Here is a 22,440-nt window from a genome sequence, read left to right as displayed (position 1 = left end):
AGACTCCTGGCCGCTGGACTGGTCAACCAGGCTGTTGGATGCGGCTGCTCACTACCTGGTTGATCAGGTATCCTTTGGAGGTGTTTATAAAGTTCACTCTTGAACACTGTGAGGGGTCGGCCAGTTATGCCCCTTATGTGTAGTGGAAGCGTGTTGAACAGTCTCGGGCCTCTGATGTTACGATACGACTAATATTAACGATACCTTCCATTTTTAATCTGAATTAGTAAAACTTACAGGCTTGCTAAAATGCACACCATATATTGTATACTGGAATGAGGTATATGATAACTGAGGAACAGTGGAACCCTACTAAGCTTGTGGAACAGTGGAACCCTACTAAGCCTGTGAAAGTGGCCTCACGCCCGCGTCCGAAACTTACCTTTTTGGCGTCATTGTTGTTATCGGCGTGGTTGGGCGCCGGGCTCATGACTGACCCATTGCTCACCGCCCCGGTCTGCGACAGCAGCTCGTCGGAGCCACGCTGCAAAAAGAGAAAAAGGAAGTACATTAGTAGCAGTCACAAGATACGGTGAAAAATAAATATGTTTTAACTCTACAATATATATAATAGTACTATTCAGCGCGTATTCCTGACATTTTCAACGACCTTCCCTATTTCGGCGCTCGCTTTTCTATCTAATTACTGAAAATGTCGAGATACACCACTCGTCCTAGAATAATAACGAAGGGAAATTTCTAAATATGAAAATGTCAAAGGGCAACGACGAAGCAATTTTACCCTCTTAGTCACAAATGCAATTACATGCGCAATTAATTAAACAAAATATTAACGAGGGATTAAACCAGTTTCAATGAAAGACGAGTTCATTAAGGAAGAGGGCACAAAGCGCCTCAAGGCCTCCAAACAAGCACACACCTGACTAGTTCATTACGAGGCTGTCTGACATGTCACGTGACACTGGTGCCCATATTCCCCTGGCACCTGCTGACTGACTGACTACCTTTACCCTGCGCCCCTCCTTGACACCGTCTCCTCCTTGACACCTCACCACTCTTGCCAGGGACACTGCCACCCCCTCACCACTCCTGCCAGGGGACACTACCACCCCCTCACCACTCCTGCCAGGGGACACTACCACCCCCTCACCACTCCTGTCAGGGACACTACCACCCCCTCACCACTCCTGCCAGGGGACACTACCACCCCCTCACCACTACTGCCAGGGGACACTACCACCCCCTCACCACTACTGCCAGGGGACACTACCACCCCCTCACCACTACTGCCAGGGGACACTACCACCCCCTCACCTGCCAGGGGACACTACCACCCCCTCACCACTACTGCCAGGGACACTACCACCCCCCCTCACCTGCCAGGGGACACTACCACCCCCTCACCACTACTGCCAGGGACACTACCACCCCCTCTCCTGCCAGGGGACACTACCACCCCCTCACCACTACTGCCAGGGACACTACTGCCAGGGACACTACCACCCCCTCACCACTACTGCCAGGGACACTACCACCCCCTCACCACTACTGCCAGGGACACTACCACCCCCCCTCACCTGCCAGGGGACACTACCACCCCCTCACCACTACTGCCAGGGACACTACCACCCCCTCTCCTGCCAGGGGACACTACCACCCCCTCACCACTACTGCCAGGGACACTACCACCCCCTCACCACTCTTGCCAGGGACACTACCCCCGCCAATGGAGTCGCGCTTCAGGGGAATTCAAGGTAGGCGGGCAGGAGGCAGCAATAAAAGGCAGGAGCTCAGCAGTATCAGGTAACAAAGGTGTGGACGCTGTGAGCCAGATGACAAAGGTGACTGAGGCTCAATATCGGATAACAAAGAACGAGAGAGTGAGAGGGAGGGAAGGTTAGGGAAGGAGTGTAGGTGGGGAAAGACGGATTGGAAAGTGAAGAATAAAAGGGGAGAATGAGCTGAGAGGGGTATCTGTTAAGTGATGGGATATGAGAGGGGAAGGAATGGAATACAATGAAAGGTAGGTAGTACGATGGCAGGGGGGGATGTAATATGTACAAGGAGTTGAATAGGGGGATAGGATGTGAGAAAGGGGTGATAAGATAAAAGTGACTACGATGGGTCCTTACTAGGTGTGGAGGTTGAGAGCGTGCAACAGGCAGAGAATGCTAAGAGGCAATGGGGGTACGGGTGAACAACAAGGATGCCACGCTAAGTGAAGGTGGAGGGGGCTCCTGTGAACCAAAGGCCGGCAACAGGAGAAGAGAGCACTACGCTGCCACCCTCCTCGCCAACTCACAAAGTTCGAGAGCTCCCTCCCTACCACTCACACCTCCAATTTCAATCGCGCGTTAATTGTCTTCCACTCCCCGTGAACTTAATAATATGCGATCAACGGAAACAAACGGAAGAGTCGTCTGTGCGGTCCTCACTCACAACGGCTAATTATCAACCTACTTGGGTTTTATTTCTTAAATATTTTAAAGTGCAAATGAATGTCAAACACTCAGTCTTCACACACACTACACTGCCTTTTGGGGAAGCGCCAGGGAGAAGTCGAAGTTTTGTCGTCCACTTCAAACCCCGGGGGATGATAGATAGATTTACCAGTGGCCGTTTACTTTCCAAATACGTTTCTTCTAATAATTATTTCGTGTCCAGCAACATTTTTACAATGACACACTTATAATACAAGTAACGGTCAACATAACTTGACGCTTGGTGTTTATTAAATTAACAGGTTGAGATGTGACCTAAGTGGTCTAGGACTGTGTTTACTGGCCAGCACAGTAAGGTACTTTATAAATGCAATGAGTTTTCTATTTATCATATTTTAAAACTGTACATGTACTGTATATATATATTGTTGTTGACCAAGCCACACACTACGGGACGACGACGTTTCGGTCTGTCCTGGACCATTCTCGAGTCGATTGTACACCCCCCCCCCTCACACACAGACACAGACAGTGGAGCCGGAGGGTGACAGAGGCTGCTGGCGTCAGGGGCCACAATACGCGAGCGGTATCTGTCCACCACCAGTCAAGGTCTTGCCCTCCACCTCCTTTCACCGCCGTCAGCACCCTCGTTAACGCACCAGAATAATCTGTCCACGCTGACTTGGCCATTATTGGCACAATCTCCGCTCCAGTAATTGTCCCAATGGACACCCGTCTTCCCTCTTCAACACAGCCCCGGCCTCGTCCAGTGTTCCCAGGTAGAACACTCCCCGCTAGCAGTGTTCCCAGGTACTCTCATACTAATATTTAGAAACAAAATAAGAAGTTCCATAGTCTTAATTTATAACGCGTTAAAAACATGTTCTTCTCTACTTTTGTCAAGTTGTAAAACAATTGTTTTCAAGTTCTGGGAATTCCTGTGTGTGAGAGAGCAAGAGAGCGAGCGAGAGAGAGAGAGAGAGAGCGAGAGAGAGCGAGAGAGAGCGAGAAGTGAGTGAGAGGAAGTGAGTGAAAGAAAATGAATTGAATGTTATCAAATAATTAGATAAAATATATACCTGTGGTGATATATACATAATTATTATATAATTATATATTATATGTATATATTATAAAATAATTATATATAATATATGAATTATATAATTATATATATATATATATATAAATCACAATTTTATTTATAATGATATATATAAATCATATATAATTATAACTATAATTATATATAATTATATATAACTTGTGTAAATCAGGAAGAAATTAACGTGATGAACAATGTAACTGACCACGAAGTGAGGAATGAAACAGGGAAATTCCTCACGAACTTTCATAATTTACCAATACATCTTCCAAAGGATCCTTCTGAAGATGTATCGATAAACACGAAAGTACTCAAGAAATTTCCAGTTTCATTACTTCCTTCCTTCGAGGTCTGACAATTATATAGTATATAATTATTGTTGGGTGAAAGCGGCGTGAAGAATGACGACCATCACGGGATACTTTTTAGGAGTAGGAAGGAGTTATGACAAAGTGAGAAGTGATCAGAGAAGGTGTAGCAGTGCGCAGTATTGACCACAAGACCCCCTTCCCTCCCTCTTCGGGACCCATTCTGCTGGGCGACAATAACCAGAGAATGCCAATATATCTCTGCCTCCTCCCTTTAACCACAAGGGGGAGGTGCACGACACATTCAGAGGCAGCACAAAGCAAGGAGAGAAGGGAAACCGTCAAAAGTGTTTGGTACCGAGAAAAGGGGTGGATTACCCGAGGAAAAGAAGTGCCAGCTTGAAGGGTGCGTGGAATGGAAAGCATTTAGTATAGTGCAAAAAAGGTTTTTATCGACAAGAGGGAGAAAGCCGGAAGGGAAGAGAAAAGAAAGAGGGACAGATAAAAGAAAAGGCGGGGTAAGGGAAGAGAGAGGAAATAAATACAGGGGTGGGGATGGGAAGAGAGTGGGAGGGGATATGAAAGATATGAGATCTGAGAAAGTGTGTTGCTGAAGATACACGTGAAAAGGAGAGGCCGCCAAGAGGGATATAGTGTAGAGAGAGAAGGATGTGTTACACGAGACCGTCCTTCATTCACCGGTACGATCGGATAGGAATATTATTATTACGATGAAGAGGTGAGGGAGGCTGACGAGGGGGAGGGGGACAAGGGGCACAACAATGTGGTGGACGTAGCAGGGGGAGGCAGGAGCGGGGCCGTGACAGCTGGCCCATAATCGATAATCAACAGGTTGTACAAGAAGTGAACAAGAACGGCGGGCTCACCAGGATGCCTGGCTGAGGCTGCTGCTACCACTTCCAGTTACCTATAACTTTATCAGTCACCTAAAATTTAAAACTTGGCAGTGTCTTAACAAAATACTTTTGAATATATTGAACGAAAACCTGTTGTATGAAAGGGGGGGGGGATATGCAACATATATTGGGCGGAGCGCTTGGCTGATCGGCTTGGACACCTAGTGAATGATGAGGAATTTGTACAAGCTATATTAAGGTGGCACTCTCCATGCTCATGCCATCTAGTGCCACCCCCTCCACATCCAAGCTATCTACAGTGGCATCCTAAACAGGCATGAGAGAGAGCCGAGGATAATTTGTAAGGAGTATATATGCATGCTCATATATACTCGAATCGCTGAATCGTCGAATCTGCTGAATTTCCCTGTGGTTGGACCACAGGGACCATAGGTTGGTGTTGTCCAACCAACCCTGTGGTTGGTTGGAATTTCCCTGTGGTTGAAAGACGGAACCGAATCCATTGTTCATATATGAACGTGAATGTCAGACCACGAAGGAAGAATTGAAACTGGAATTTCCTTAAGTACTTTCATAGTTAATAATACATCTTCAGCAAGATGATCATGCTTCTACTTAAGGAAACTCCTGTGTCAATTCTTCCTTCGAGATCTGACACCGTCACATTTTTCATCACGTGTTAATTTTCGTGATTTACACACATGAACATATGTATGTTAAGTATGTTAACAATACATAATCCATTCTCGAATAATTTTTTTTAACTACAGTACTCATTTGGTAAGTTTTGTGATAAATAGGAACCTAACCTACAAAACGTCCTTGGTTAAAGTTTGGATGGAAACCATTGTGCTGGCCAGGTTTCAGTGCACATGTACAAAGTTTGAAGGTCTTATATTTGCTTAAAATTATGTCTTTCGCCGCTCGAATATTTGTAAGATTCGAAATTCTATTAGCAAGATTCCATGGTTCACTAACAACAAGAACCATTTTAGCAACCAGGAACCAAGTTAATACGCTAAGGCGTTCTCAAATTATCGCACGGACATTTTGGCATATTGAAAGGAATTAATACAGGGTTGCTTAACAATGAAGACTTGAAACGTTATCATGCGTTTAAGATGACAAAAGCAAAATCAACTTTAATCCAATACCTGTTTGCATACCTAACTACAGAAGCGTCGCCTCCCAACTTTCCTAATAATTCCATGGGCAATTACAGACTTCCTCTTACTTTCTTTATACTACTTATAAAACTGTTTCTGACCTGATTATGTTGGAGCACAGATTTCCTACTTTAACCTTTCTGCAACTTGTAATAATTGGATAACGCGTCAGGTAGAACATCCTGTTCGCCTTATGTGGCCATTTGACCTACACTACCCATCATTTGAAGCAAATATACGCTTGTATTGAAGCGACATCAAGAAAATATAGTTCCAAGGAGAATTTTTTTTTTTAAACATGTCCCAGACCGGGATTATTATACGTAAAATTCAACCAGCAGATTCGACGACGTGGTAAGGAAGAGGGAAGGCGTCCAAGTTCAACCTCAATGTTGCGCTGCTCTTCTACAAACAGGGAATCGTAAACGCGCGCGCAACACCCTAAGCACCAGACCAGCTTCCGAGTGGAGGAGCTATGAATACAAGACGCCACGCCACCTGTGCAGGGGCTCACCATAGCCCGTGCTTCTTGCCCCGCTCCTGTGCCAGGTAAGTTACGGGCTCACCATAGCCCGTGCTACTTGGAACTTGTTTCGAATAGCTGAATCTATAACAGCAACAACAACAGCCACCTGTGCAAATCACAATCACAGCATCGTCGCCCTACATCGTTCCACTCCACAGGTCCATCTTCACCTTTCCCTTTTCTGCCTCCCATTCGCCCCCGCCACTATCCAAACCTCTTGCTTCCCTTCTCCAAACCCGTCTTCTCGCAGCCCGTTTCACCCAGCGCAGCAGGGCCCCGTAACGATGACCTGTATGCGTGTATCCCCGCGGCCTCCGGTAATACAAGACCCCCTATTAGCACAATAAGCAACTGGATTCCTTGCCTACAGGCGCCTCGCGTAATGCGAGACAGGTCAATATTAATTATTACATTCTAGATATATAAACTTCTAGATATTTATTTTTTTCAATTTCAACTGGAATGGTTATATACTGTATTTTAACCAATACAATATGCTTCTATCTTTGCCACACAACTAGTTTTGCTAAGATAGAAGCTACACAATACAAGCTGCTGTATCAGTGCAGAGCATTAACATTTACAATTTATATGTACGTATTACACATACTATATATAATATATACACTACATATAAATACACAACAATGCTTTGTTGGTAAGAATCATTTCTTTACTGATGCAAGGAAGTCATTACATGGTACTGCATATATTTTATATTGTATAGTCTAGTTGACTAGCCCATTAACCAGGAAGCCTGGTCGACAACCGGGCCGCGGGGACGCTAAGCCCCGAAAACATCTCAATGTAATCTTAAGGGCTGAGTGTAGGCTCAGGTTGGTGGTAGCTAGCCTAGCTTTGAATGGCAAAAATGTTGGGACATTTTGTTTGGCACAAAAGTCAGTATTGTGTATCTTTCTAAAGGGCGTGAAAGGGATAGTCTTATTACCAATATAAATTATTTAAAGCCTTAAAACAAAACAGTAAGTCGTGAATGTTTAAGAGCTGACTAAATATAAACACAATAGTGGCTAAAGGGCTTCGTCTATCAATGTTAACGCCACCTGTACTAAAATACACACACACACACACATGCATAAGCCATAGCTCCCGGGATTATCCTTTAAGGATATTAATAATACAAAAACAGCAGTCAACAGATCACAAAGCACACCACCCGCTGGTCCAGGCAGCCTCCACCCAACATGTCTTGAGCAGTCACAAGATCACACACAAAAGCCCATGATAAGGCATTTCCCTCTCGAGACGGAATTAATCCGCCGGACGTAGGCTAGTACGGTATATATTTAGGTTACACTTTCCCAGGTACCTCTAGACTTTCTACTAGATTGTTAGCAATTTCCACGCCTCATGTCAGCATTTACCCCTTTTTTCCCCAATTGATTCTCATCTTCTTCCCAACAATTTTCAGCAATGCTTCTCTCCAATTCTCCCCGTTTGTCCTAGAAACTCAATATAGGCATTTCCACTCTTTTTAAAAGTTTCCTGGACAGTACCTGGATGGGGTTCTAGGAGTTCTACTCCCTAAGCCCGGTCTGCTTGATACTACCGGTCTGCTTATGGGGTTCAGGAAGTTGTTTTACTCCCCAAGCCCGGCCCGGACTTGTGAGAGCTTGGAGCGGCCTACAGGCCCACATACAACAGCCCCGTTGGTCAGACTCTCCTTGAAGAAAACTATCTAGTTTTCTCTTGAAGATGGCCACGGTTGTTCCGGCAATATTTCTTATACTGGCTGGGAGGGTGTTGAACAACCGCGGACCACTGAAGTTTATATAGTGGTCTCTTGTGTCGATGGCACCCCTCCTATACAATGGTTCTATTCTGCATTTCCTTCCATATCGCTCACTCCAGTACGTTGTTATTTTACTGTGTAGATTTGGGACCTGCCCCTCCAGTATTTTCCACGTGTATATTATTTGATACCTCTCGTCTCCTTTCTAGCGAGTACTGTGTTCTCTGTACTCCCTCTATTTCCCTGGCCTGTTCATTATCACCTGGAATGATAGTGAACAACAGTTATCTCGGCTCATCATAGTTCCCTGATTATACCTATGGCACCTCTACTGTTCACTGGTTCTATTCCGTATTTCCTTCCATGTCGTTCACTAACGTATGCTGGTATTTCACTGTGCAAATTTGGAACCTGGCCCCTCCAGTATTTTCCATGTATACCTCTTTCGAAAGAGGTATGTTTGATACCTCTTTCGTCTCCTTACTACAGAGTAGATTTTGCCTGGAGCAAAACCTGGAAAGGATTTCGGAAGTTCTATTCCCCAAGCCTGGCCTGGGGCCAGGTTGGACTTGTGATAACTTGTTCCAACAGGCAACTGGCTGTTGCTTGCAGCTGCCCGTAGCTGCAACTACAGCCCGGTTGATCCGGCACTTCTTGCAAAAAGCTTGAAGAATAGGAGCCCGACAGGTGAGTGGACAGCGCTTCGGATACGTAGTCCTGATGTTCCGGGTTCGATACCCGGTGGAGGCGGAAACAAATGGGCAGTTTCTTTCACCCTGAAGCCCCTGTTCACCTAGCAGTAAACAGGTACCTGCTACGGGCTGCTTCCTGGGAATGGGGTAACAAAAAAGAAGGCCGGGCTGAGGACCAAGCCCCAAATTCATCTGAAGATAACCTCTTTCAGAAAGATAAAAGAACTTTTCCCAGTTCTCTGACCTGTGCTTAGTTATTTCCTGATAAATTTCCTGGTTCCTGGATATATTTTGCTATTCTTTTTTATAGAATTATGGAATTTGTATAACATACCAAGGGACTCTCGACTAAGGGAGAGATGACTCGACTAAGTTGAGATGACGCGTTGCTCGATTACTAATCCGTAAAAAATGTAGAAGTTTTGCCTAACCAGGAGCATCAGAACCTAAGCAACTTAAAATAACGTACCAGAACCTATACTCATTAGTCTCAATAAACTTCAACACTGCTGTGGTTTTCATTTCCTCAACCCACAGACAATTTTATGGTGTGGTCAGTAAAGACAGCAATCCCCGCGGGTTGTACTCACCAGCCCGTCCTCTGGAGGTGTCACGACGGACACACGCACGGCCACTCCGAGCATGCAACACCAACTGTTACCTAAATGAACAAATCCACAAGGGCAGTGGCGAGGGTTCGAACCTACGTCTGAGAGGATCCCATATTACATACATACATATACATATTATATATATATATATATATATATATATATATATATATATATATATATATATATATATATATATATATATATATATATATATATATATATATACACACACACCTGTGTAATTAAGCACGTTTTACCCACTTACATATATAGCTTCTTCCCACCATCTCCTTCACTTCCCTACAACCTTTCTACCGATCCCCTCCAACGTGTCTGAGAGGATCCCAGACGCTGCCTCAATCGACTGAGCTACAACATGGTAAAATAATTGCAACCGGGAAATCATCCTGATTTACCAACGGATCCTGCAGTCTCTCCGAGACACAAACCAGGGTTTTACACAACTCCCCCCATGCACTCGAGCTATGTCAATAGGCCGTTCTACCTCTTCGCCGTTCGCGATTTGTTCATTTGATGCATCACGCTATTGTGATGTGTGTGAAACTGTTACCTAGACTGCACATACTCACGGCCCGCCGCTTGGGCACCGTCTGGCTCACGCTCCTCTGGCTTACCTGCAAGGGTAAAACAATAATTAGTTGCATGTATGAATTGTCACATATACAATAAACTTCATCTTCACTACTAAAAACAATATATATGAACAAGCAATTAAACAAAAAACAATATTAAAGAACAAGCAATTAAACAGCCTAACACCAAAATGCCCCAAGAGTACACAAAATACAAAATGGAATCCTAACTAGACATCAAACCCGTGTCCTAAAGACTGAAATACAGGTATATGCATTTCTTAATTTCTGTTGTTTAAGATGAGCAGCAGGCAGGCTGCTTCTCCAATTTCTGCACTGTTAATTTAATAATCATTAACCTAATTGGTTACACAATTGGTAATCCAATTGGGTACTGTGTCCACCCAAGGACACGCGGGCTTGTCAAAAGTCTTTCTGAAAAAAATTAAGTCTGTCGACCGTAGAATTTTATTAAATCTAAGAGTAAATATTGATCATCACTGAACTTGTGCTGGTCCTATCAGGACCAGTCTCTTTTAGTCTCTTTCTTTCGATATTGCGCGGTGTGAAAGTTAGGGAACTACTGAAGGTCCAACCTGTCTTCTTAATTAATAGTACATGGAATTTTGACGTCAAAATCGGCAACGGACTAAATATGATGTACTATAACTCAGGATGAAAGATGAAATGAAATAATCTGGATGAAAGAAACTGCCCATTTATTTCCGCCTCCATCGGGGATAGAATCTGGAACCTCAGAACTACGAATCCGAAGCGCTGTCCACTCAGCTGCTAGGGCCCTTTCCTGATAGCCAAGTGGAGATCTAAGATCATGTTCCTCTGATACCTTCCTCTGCTCTGTTATGTCATTCCGGTAGTTTGACTATGCCCTGGGTACTTAACTGCAATATTTCCTTGCATTCCAGATGTAACCACGGCTTCCTGCATCCTGGAACTTCTTGGTACTTTTCCCATTGTATCTGTATTTACGAACTTTTAGATCTCCATAGATCTCCCCCTTTCGCTTTCTGGTCCCTTCACTCACTCTTTGGGACTTCCCGGTTGACTCGTTTACAGTAAATATAGGATTAGCTTAGTGATTCATCATTACCTCTCATTCGTGTAGGTTACAACTTCAAAGAGTGCATGTGTGCATGCCTGTACATTTGTACAAGTTGGCTGGCCTTGTAAAAAAAAGTCTCACAAAAAAACACATGGATAAGGGACTACATTTTAATTAAAATAGTATTCTTGAATTTCAAGACCATTGAAGCACGTGTAGTCAGTATCGAACAGCCGGGCTGAATAAGTTACAAGAATTTACTGGACCCTAAACCCGGTAGCACACACAAGCCTACAAACATCGATACACGACACTGCAGACCACCAATTAAGGCACTAGTGAACCGCCGTCACTTGATTGGCATGCAGTGAGAGGAAGTGTACATCAGTTGAGGTGCCGCAAATCACATGTTCGCAGCACAAATTGCGAGCTAATGGGTTGCGAAGGGCAAGGAACTCGAGTCAGGAATGTAAGAGAGTGGGGGGGCAAGCAAGTCACACAGTCTATATCAGGAACACACGGCACCAGATGTCCTTCAGTTGCAGCCCCGCTCCTGAGCCAGGTAAGTCTACTGCGGGCTCCCCATAGCCCGTGCTACTTGTAACTTTTCGTTCAGAGTAGCTGAATCTAAAACAATAACAACCAGATGTCGTCACAGCCCATGGTCAATACCAACATGCTTCGAGTATTCAAGGCCAGGTATGGTCATTCACCAGGTATGGTTATTGAAAATAAATGATATAGTACCATGCATGAAGTAGGGCCGGTGGAATGGGTAGGAGTCTGAAGCCAATGGAGGGGACCATTGTGGTTCGTTACGGAGACAGTGGCCCCCTTCCCCCATCGCTCCTCCCTACCAGCCTAATCCGCAGGTAATTGCCACCCTCACCTCTCCATCTAACCCAAGTTCACATCCGGGTAATCCAGCAATAATTGCTGCCGCCTCCGTCATCGTCTTCGGCCGTCCTTCAAGACAATGCCCAAATAATAACTAGTACAAATATCAGTCGCTTATAACCCTTTAAATTCAAGAAAGTTCATTGAAATAATAAAATACATCTTAAAAGGATAGTGTGTCTTGAGATGATTTGAGGTTATCTTTAGAGATGATTTCGGGGCTTTCAGTGTCCCCGCGGCCCGGTCCTCGACCAGGCCTCCACCCCCAGGAAGCAGCCCGTGACAGCTGAATAACACTCAGGTACCTATTTTACTGCTAGGTAACAGGGGGTATAGGGTGAAAGAAACTGTTTCTCGCCGGCGCTCGGGATCGAACCCGGGACCACAGGATCACAAGTCAGCGTGCTGTCCGCTCGGCCGACCGGCTCCCTTAGGCCAGCTTAGTAGCTTAGGCTATTTCTACCCTCGTAACACCCGTCACCCTTATCGATCGTCTCTCGTGTGCTACTGCTGCTTCAGGCCTTTGTTGAAGCACTTCTCCAACCCAACCACTCACTAACTCTCCCATCCAATCATATTAAATGCCCATATATTGTAAACCTGGTAAGAAAGTTGTGGTTCAACTTGCTTTATCATAAATGCTATCAGTTTTAAGTAATTTATGTCGACACATGACGCAAAAACATGTTACTTTGGTGTTCAATGACAAAAGTCCCATGCAGTGAAAATCTGGCAGAATAAAAATACAAAACATTTTAACAATCAACCACCATAAGTCATCCAAACAGGTAGCTACCTTGACTACATCCACGCCCTCACCGCCAAAACATAACGAATCAAACTCCAAAACGAAGGGAGCTAATTTTGAGTTTTTGGAGATTTTTGGAAAAGCGAAGGGCAAAATAAAAATATATAGAACACTAAACACCTTTAATACTTTCTCAGCTATCGTCACTTGAAAGTTACAACTAAAGGTCGTTCTGTTGAGAATAAGAGCTACTGCTCTTATTCATGTAAACTGTAAACATGTAACATGTAAACTTAATCTGTCAACAAGCACACGCTTGCATACACTGCTAGTTTCTAGCGAGGAAGGCTTTTCATGGGTCCGTTGTGTATTTCTCTCAGATTTAGCTACGTCTCCTCAGCATTCTGTATTAAAAGACACCTCCAAAGGATACCTGATCAACCAGACTGTGATTCATACGTCAGGCTGCGAGCAGCAGTGTCCTGGTTGACCAGTCCAGCAATCAGGAGGGCTGGTCGGGGGCCCGGGCCGCGGAGATGTTGAGCCCCTAAATCATCGCAAGGTTATGTCAACCTGGTCAACCAGACTGTTGGAGGCAGTGTAACGGGGGGTGGGGGAAATAGCTCTATCTTGTCCATTATTCCACCCCCCCCAGTTAACTAACGAGGCCGGGGGAAACAGCTCTCTCTAGTCCGTTATCCCGTCCCCAGTTAGCTAACTATTCTAGAGCACTCCCAGAGATCCTAAGGCAACCTCTCTCGTTCAACACCTTGTAACCTAGGTATTTGACTACCTAGGTGCTAAGACTACAAGGCGCCGTCACTTGATCAGTTACCCGAAACTCCAGAGAGAACTCTAGAATACAGGATCATTGCCACAAACGTATAAGAGAAAACGAAAGGAAAGAAATGAATAGTGAAGTAATTAGTGAGGGTTTGGGGTGAGAGGTAGAGAGGTGGGAGGAGCGAGGAGGGTCATTAGTTGAAAGTGAGAGTTTAGAGAAGGGTGGAGGGAGAGGTGTAGATAGGTAGAAGTAGAAGAGTAGATAGTAGAAGTAGAAAGTAGATAGTAGAAGACGAAATGCTGCCACCATCCATTCATGATCATTACATACAAGACAAGGAATGGAACTTGTCTGTATCCCAATATTCTCAAAAGATGTTATCAAGAGATCATTATTAGTATGGTCCCATCTTTATCATGTACTCATTCTAAACCATGAAACCAGTAACTACAGAGGCTTTCTCATCTCAACTCAAAATCTCTAGGGAACAAAGTTAAACACAATTTAAATAATAAATTCATAATTATATTTCACATGAAGTATCATAATTTAGCAATTCAATTAAAATGTTCCAGTTTAATATGCAAAGTGAGTCATCATCCAAGAATTCGAGAACCCTACAACTTGACTGCCCCTGATCATCACACAACATATGTAAACACGACCAAGTCACCTTACTGTTCACTCACCAAGTGTCTCTGCCTATAGCTGGATAGAGGGGGGGGGGGGGGGGGGCTGTAGTTGACAGAGACTACCGCCCTGCCGGCCGACAGCCTTCCTGCTAGGCCGTCTCTTCTGCAATCCTGACTGCCGTTCTGTCTGTTAATGCCTCTGCTCGATAGCTCTCCGAGTTTATATTGGGGAACCTAGTAGCTAACTCCGCCCACAAGTAGATAGCCTCCGGCACTACCAAGCCACTCCTTAAACGTCTGCATGTTTGAAGGCTACCCGGCTCCAATTATACGCTTAGCGGAAGCAAGGTGAAATTCTCATGATCTGACCTCAGGTCACTTGGGGTCGTTAACGGTTAGAGGTGTGAGATCTCAGGCAGACAACTGGCGCCTCTCCGATCCTTGTCTGTGACTCATGTACTCTATGTATATTTTTAAATAAACTAACTCAAACACTTTTACAGTGTTACAGCAGCTCCTAGCAGTCTTGACATATTACAACCTGGTTGATAGGTACCCTCCATAGGAGCATATAATGTTATCTTTTGAACTCCGTAAGAGGTCGGTCATTATGTGCAGTGTTAAGTCTTGGGATTTAGGAGTTCATGGCCCGGCGGGACAGCTGGGTAGGGTGGCTTGTAGCCCGGCGGGATAGCTGGGTAGGATGGCTCGTAGCCCGGCGGGATAGCTGGGCAGGGTAGAGCGTGATGTGGTGAGATAGCTGGGCAGGGTAGAGCGTGATGTGGTGAGATAGCTGGGCAGGGTAGAGCGTGATGTGGTGAGATAGCTGGGCAGGGTGGCTCGTGGCGCGGCGGGATAGCTGGGCAGGGTAGAGCGTGATGTGGAGGGAGAGGACAGTGCAGGGTGGCGGAGTGGATGATGGAGCAGAGAGCCTGGTCTGCAGTATTGAGGTGCGGGCGAGCGGGCCGGCCGGGCCAGGTGTGGGGGTGCGTCGGGCTGTAGTGGAGGTGCCGAGTACTACCTACGCTTTCTATTGATTCAGCTCACACAACCAACCACCACGCTATCCAAACTCCCAACCCCACCTCTACTCTCCACCACAACCACCATGTTATCCACACTACCATCACAATTACAAACATCACGATACTATCTGCGTCAAACTCGTAAAATCTAGCAACCATACATCACAGCAATTCTTGTCTAAACTAACCTACCGATAGAAAAAGTGCAAACTAATTATTAGCTCCAACTTCGTATCATCACTAACACTTCCTGTCACAACTCTGGTCGTTCATCCGGTTCAAGGCGTCTTACCGCACCCACCACCATTCGCGCCATAAACTATAGCCAGAAACTCGCTTCTCCAAGAGGTCCTGCCTTTGGTCCTGAACTTTTTTAAGTTTAAATACAAACTTGTTGTGTTACCATTTGGTTCCTAGATGAAGTAAATGAGACGACTAGAGACTTCTACCGGGAGAGAATGAGCAGCGGGTTCTCAGGAAAGGGGCGTAGCATAGTGATGGGCAGTGCGGCTGCATGGACAGACACTACAAACTACCAACAGACGAGCAGACGATTGCATAAAATTCCACACACCCCGCCCCAGAGGTCACTAACATTGGCTTATTCCTCGGATCTCCACATCCGCCCCCACGCCACTTTACAGGTCAGCTCAACTGTTTCTTACACCTCTGGTAATCTACCCAAATTAGAGGGCCAGCTGCCAGTGTCCTACTTTCGTCACCCATGTTTAGTGATAAATTAAAATTCGAATTAAAAAAATCGGCGGAAAGTAGAATTATCCGAATTAAAATTCGGCAGAAAGTCACATAACAGATTTGGACAAATACAATTGATTAGATACTGTGAAAATAACTACTGTATACAACTGCAGTCCACGTACTCTCAGCACTCAACCTGAGCAAATGGCTAGTTGGAATGCGTGTTAAAGAGCTTGCACCTTCTTTCACAGGCAAGTGAATCCAAAGGAGGTGGGGGCGGGAGTGAAAAGGGGAAGGGTTCCGGTGGGATAAAGTGAAAGCCGTCAGCCTCACACAAGGCATTGAAACTGCCTCGTGTAAATGAAACCCACAGTTAAAGAGCACAAGACTAGAGAAGTAATGATATAAGAGTGAGGCAGGAAAAGCTGTGGTGGTGAGAGCTGGTGTGGTGGGAGAAGGAAGGCGTATTGTGTGGGACTGTTCTCCCAACCCCCTTCCCCACCCCCCTCCACTTCCCGTAACCTTGAACGAGCTTCACTCTGCTCCACCACAACCCTCCCTCACGGCTTCCACCAGACCCTTAACTACCACCACCACTACCACACTTCCACAATTAACATAACCTTCACCATAATCACAGGCATTCCACTGAAATCAAAAAATCAATTCGTACGTCTTTCCCTGATGTAACTTTTAACATTCTGTCCAATACACGTGGGAACACATTTTGGTCCATCTTACATTTTAAGACAAACAAAGCACGAATTCCCTTAAACAGTAGCGAAAAGGGCAATCAAGATGAAAAACTAAAGTGCCAATACAGGCTGATGTGTCCACTGACTTCCTGAGTATACAACTCAAACATATAATAAAAAGGAAGCACCGGTGGAGGTAAAAGTGCCTGCCATCGAAAGTGTGAATGTGTTGTAGGAAGACAAAGGTCATTCAGGGACAACAAGCTGTCGCCCACAACTCGTCGCTTCTCTTCAGGGCGACGTCCATGCTGGCAGGGGGTCAACACACCAACAAATACAGGAAATATAACTCCAATTTATATTTAGCCGACAGGGGGAGGGAGGGACGTGAATTGCGACGAGTAATGAAAAGTCAACCTTAAGTAAACTCGCGTCCAGTCCCATGCCTACAAATTGAACTGTCACGTCAACATCTCTCGCGAAACAATGTTGTGCACGATTACCACAAACTGCCACAGAGCACCCACCACATTAATTTTAGAGGCCTGAGTAATTACTAGAGGGGTCCATTACCGTCTCGGTATGTCAATGGTGGCATCCAAACCCTTCTACTGATGACTTCAAGAACACCTGTTTTTGATAAGTCCATCGATAAAAAATAATTGAATGATATAATAATAATTGTAAACTTCAAAGCCCTTCATGATAAACAGCAACACAAAGTTTACAATTCTATATAAATAAACGTGGAGCAGGAGTAGATGGAGCCCAGTGGCGGAAGTGGGAAGCAGGAGGTGACTGTGGAAGACAGCCGCCAGTACCCTCCCTGCTGCTGTCAACGACCCTTGCCTGCCTGCACGCACACATGCACGCCACCACCTACCTGCACCACCACCACCACCAGCTACCACCCCCGCCACAACGGATCACTAATAACCAACATCCAGTCTTTCACCACCCTCTATACGCTTTCATTTTAAAAACAAAATAAAGCATGCCGCAGTTTACATTGCAAATACACTAGTAAAAAAAAATAGTCTTCAAGCAGTGTAATTCTCGCACCAATGCGAGAATGCCGGCTCGCACCACCGGCAAGGCGCGGGTGGAACTCTGCCAACACCCTTAGGTAATCACGATTCATTTTTTTAAACAGCCTACCCAGTCTTTCATATCCACGAACCTCTGCAAACTTACAGGAATCGCCTACGACTAGTAATGGTGTATGCAGTGTCTACCGAGAACTGTTTTAGCACCCCCCTTATAATGGAAAATAAGATCTGGTCTGGATAGAGACGACAACTCCCCCAGACAGTCGCTCATCCTGGTGGAGGAGAAAAGCGGGTCATACGAGTGGCTGGCTCACCGGACGGTCTACCTTGAACTTGACCCACTCTCCGTTCCACCTCCCCGGCCACCTTCACAACCCACCGATTTCTCGCCTTCTTCCACGCTTATTTCCCCCCACCTCGTGCCCAAACATGTTACACACCTGGATCACTTATTATCTGCCAACAATATATGTTTCCATTAATATTACCTAAAGTACGTATCCTAACAAAGCTTTCAAGCGAGCAGATAGGGAGGGACGGAGAGATAGGAAAGTAAAGAGAAACTGGGCGTGGAAAGAATTAGTGTACAGCTACAGGGAGGCAAGGACCGGAGAGCCAGAAGCTAGCCAGGCAAATGACGCTCACGCAGCTCGTGTTCAACAGATGGTTCGATCATTAACCGGATGGTCCCGCCTCATCCCGCCCGCACTCACTCACTCTCTACTTTAACAATTTCAGAAAAAAGCCAACACAAGTTATAACCATTAAAGTCAACATGTCAAATATAACTGTTTAAATATTTAAAAATCTTGTAATTAGCCTACCATTTCAACCTTGATAGTATACGCCTCGATATAACTGCAGTAACACGGACATATAAAAACAGTGTTGGTAAGTGGTTTATTTTCTCGCCAATTTGAGCTGCATGGGGAAGTGTTAACCACAATAACCCACACTTTATTCACTGCCACTATCACACCCGTGGCTGCCGGCGAAAATACATTACTAGAATAAATCACTTAAGAACTCTATGACCCGACCAGGGTTCGAACCACTCCTCGCTGGCGAATTGGTTACGGGACTTTGTAAGCCAGATGGTGATCCCTAGGAAAGCAGGTTCGAACCCTGGTCAAGTCAGAGTTGGGAAGTGTTTGGGGACCATTTTCGTGTTTAGTTTCTACACTCAAGTTGTTAAATCAATACTTTCACTCTGCCCTGTGGGCAGTGCCACTCATCTTATGGACGCGCCACCGCAAAACTTTGTATATAATCTCGGGGCAGGGAAGTGGAGGGGATGCAATCCTTCCAACAATATAAAATGAACAAAGTTGCATTCTATAACACTAAGATCATGACCGTAAAATGCAATCATTATTTCATTAGCAGGCGTTATGATTTACAAAACGTGATCAATTTAATTATGTTTGACAAAGACGCCTCCCCTCCCAGCCATTGTAACAGTGCACCACAGTGGTCCAGACAAGCCCACCAAGATGCACCTCACTCACCCACCCCACTAGAGATGAACATTTAGTTGTGGGGGGAGGAGTGAGAGGGGGGAAGGAGGGAGGGGGAGGAAGAAGGGGAGGGGAGGAAGGAGGGAGGGGGAGGAAGAAGGGAGGGGAGGAAGGAGGGAGGGGGAGGAGTGAGAGGAGGAAGAAGGGGTAGGGGAGGAAGAAGGGGGAGGGGAGGAAGAAGGGGGAGGGGAGGAAGAAGGGGGAGGGGAGGAAGAAGGGGGAGGGGAGTTCAACCAGGTATCAACCAGGAGTGAGTGGAGGGAGGGAGGGGGAGTGGACGTCTCGCCTAGTTGTGCTTGCTGCAAGGGTTGAGCTTCGGCTCTTTGGTCCCGGTTAGACGGGACAGTTAGCTTTGGTCCGGTGGGGGAGTAGGTTGGGTGTAGGGAGGAGAGCGGGGGTGGTCTAGCGTCAGTTGTCTGGGCAACACCACCTGTTGTAGGGCACCTCGCCGTGTCGCTGCCGGCGGCTTCACTCACCCTTCCTCCTCCAGACACCCCCACCCCCCCATCCTCCCCTCCCCAACAATTAACTACCACTCACCACTCCCATTACAACTGGTAAATACTGCTAATTGCTATATACTCTTCTGATCGTCTTAATTCTTTGCTCAACAAACTAAAGATAGACAAAAATAACAGTTTGGTTTTTTAACATCCAGAAAATAATTTATTAGAAACTATAACCTACAAACTCGCAGTTTTCGTGTGAGTGGTTGGGTATGGGTGGAAGTGATAGTGGGGGTGGAGCGTGGGAGGGTGGGGGTGGAAGTGATGGTGGGGGTGGAGCGTGGGAGGGTGGGGGTGGAGGGTGGGGGGAAGGAGAGGGAAGCGTGGGGGGAAGGAGAGGGAAGCGTGGGGGGAAGGAGAGGGAAGCGTGGGGGGAAGGAGAGGGAAGCGTGGGGGGAAGGAGGGGGAAGCGTGGGGGGAAGGAGGGAAGCGTGGGGGGAAGGAGAGGGAAGCGTGGGGGGAAGGAGAGGGAAGCGTGGGGGGAAGGAGAGGGAAGCGTGGGGAAGGAGAGGGAAGCGTGGGGAGGGAGGGGGGAGCGTGAGGGGGGTGGAGCTCTCACGGAGGGAACCAGGTAGTGATCCAAAGAGGCAACGCCCTCCCGTCACGCAACACCCGCCAAGCCTCCCCGTGCCCCCTCTCACACGTGTCCAACGTCCGGCGAACAGACAGGCTTTTAAACCCCCTAGGCTGGGAGGACAGACCCCCATCCCACAATCATACCGTTCCTTCACGAAATATGCGAGCTAATAAATGAGTGGTTGCAGAACTAAGAAATGAAGCCAACACAAGCTCATTTGAAAAGGAACAAGTAGGAACTGGAAATGCAGCAGTCAACAGGTAAAGAATTTGAGAGGTAAAGAATGTACAATTATCAATTGAGCCAGGGAGGAAGGCTACATGCACCCACACATAACGAATTCATTTTTGGGGGCGTTTTGTTTAAATTCGTTGCGCCGACCGTCTCTCCCAAACCAAGTTCCACGTTGCCTATCCACAACGTTGGTGAGAGACAACGGAGTGGATGTGGAGGGGAGAAGTGGATATTGAATAACAAATACTACTCAGGATGCAGGACGTCACTGTCCAGAGTTGCAGACTTTACCTGCAGGTTAAGTGCTAGGATGCACTCGCACGGACAAATCATAGAATGCAGAAGACACTATTACTGAAAATTCTTTGCACTTGACTAGGAGAGCTTCAATAAGCCTAATAGCTTCTTGTCCCAAATAACGGGAAACCGCATGACATTCCAATAAGCCTTCTGATTAAGACTGAACCAGACACACCAGAAAATGAGACAACATTTCGGTCTGTCCTGGACCATTACTATGCTCTGATGTTTGATAGGCGGGATCAAAGAGCAGAAACTCTCATGGGCATAACTAGATGCTCCAGCTTACAACACGGATGAGGGTGAGCTCACTAGGTCAGGGTCACGCAAGGTACACTAGACATAGGCAACTCTTGCCATTCTTCACAAAATATTTGCTACCGGCAGCAACTGAGGCCCAAAAAATCCGCGCCGTCAGTGAAGCACTTCTACTAGCACCATGGTTACTGTCTATCCCACACATCTCACTGCAACATTCCTACGCCCTCTCAACATTTAAAGAACACTTCACCATAATTATCACTTAATGTCTTCCCCGCGGCGAAGGAAGTAGCAACCATTAAAACACACACAAGAACCAGGCAGTGTCGCTACGGCTCCCCTGTAACATGACCCTATCAGCTGTCTGGTAAGACGAGGTTACAGAGGACACACTAAGCTACGTTTATGCTTTGGAGAGTGTTATCAACACGACATAAGTGTAAAATAATGAGAAATACCAAAACTTGCAGAAAAGGTATTCGCCTGTTACCTACATTAAAGCCTTACACCACCATATAATAAACCCGTCAAAGCAGTTTCATACAAAAATTTAAATTGTAATAACACCAATTCCAAATAAATAAAATAAGAACTAATAATAATAATAGGGTGTGAATGCGCATTCACATACCTAAATCACATCATGGCTGAAAATAGACAGCAAGTAAGTTTCCTAACATTTGGGAATCTAGATCTTTAATTAACTTTACCACCTTATTCTAAATTACGTCTGCTCGTCTATTCCTGAAAGTATCCTAAATGGAATGGTTATAGCACGGGTAAGTTAGCCAAAATAACCGTGAATCCCAAAGGGCAAAGTCACATATAACAAGTGACTTGAATAAGTGAATAAATGAGGAGTGCACGCCAAAGTCATTGGGTGTGATGGTAAGGCCAGATAATGGTGGGATTAACAGGTGGAGGAATATATATAGGAAGGTGGTGGAGAAGAGTGGTGTAGCTGTGGTAGGTAGTGAGTGGCTGGAGGAGAGGCCCGGGGGCCGCGGAAACGGCAAATTACTCACAGCCGGCACCGCCGGCACGGTGAACGCCGTCTCCTCTTACCTACATTAACCCTTACACCACCATATAATACATTACACACAGGTGAAAATGTACACATGGCCTGCCAGCACCACGGCTGCAGTACTGCCACCCCGGTGATCACTCCCCGCCAGCCTCAACAAGTCCTGCATAACCTTGGCTACATACACATGGCAACAACTTCTACCCCTGCCCAACCGCCCCGCCCCGCCAACATCACAATGAATGGAGAAATTGCTGCCGCGTTTGACCTTAATGTACCCGAACTTCAATTAAGTTATTTATAAGAAGCATATAAACTCTCGACTAAACCACGCCAACACTTTTTCTAGCTATGCTAATTCTAGGCTGGGTGTGTTGTTCCCGGAACAC

The 22,440-nt window shown here is 45.9% G+C and overlaps 1 protein-coding gene across 30 annotated transcripts in view; it reads right to left on the bottom strand.

Moving 5' to 3' along the window:
* Positions 1-22,440, bottom strand: part of heph (polypyrimidine tract-binding protein 1 heph) — a 378,342-nt gene that overhangs the window by 39,722 nt on the left and 316,180 nt on the right. For all 30 annotated transcript variants that reach the window (XR_011229447.1, XM_069330008.1, XM_069330018.1 and 27 more), the window contains one exon: positions 383-484. Coding sequence is in view for 29 of the 30 variants with exons in the window: in XM_069330008.1 (XP_069186109.1) it covers positions 383-484 (102 nt within the window). In the remaining variant the exon portion in view is untranslated. The remainder of the gene's footprint in view (positions 1-382; positions 485-22,440) is intronic.

The sequence above is a fragment of the Procambarus clarkii genome, chromosome 23, assembly GCF_040958095.1.
Source record: "Procambarus clarkii isolate CNS0578487 chromosome 23, FALCON_Pclarkii_2.0, whole genome shotgun sequence".
In the NCBI taxonomy this organism is placed as follows: Eukaryota; Metazoa; Arthropoda; class Malacostraca; order Decapoda; family Cambaridae; genus Procambarus; species Procambarus clarkii.
This window is presented reverse-complemented; position numbering and strand designations above follow the sequence as displayed.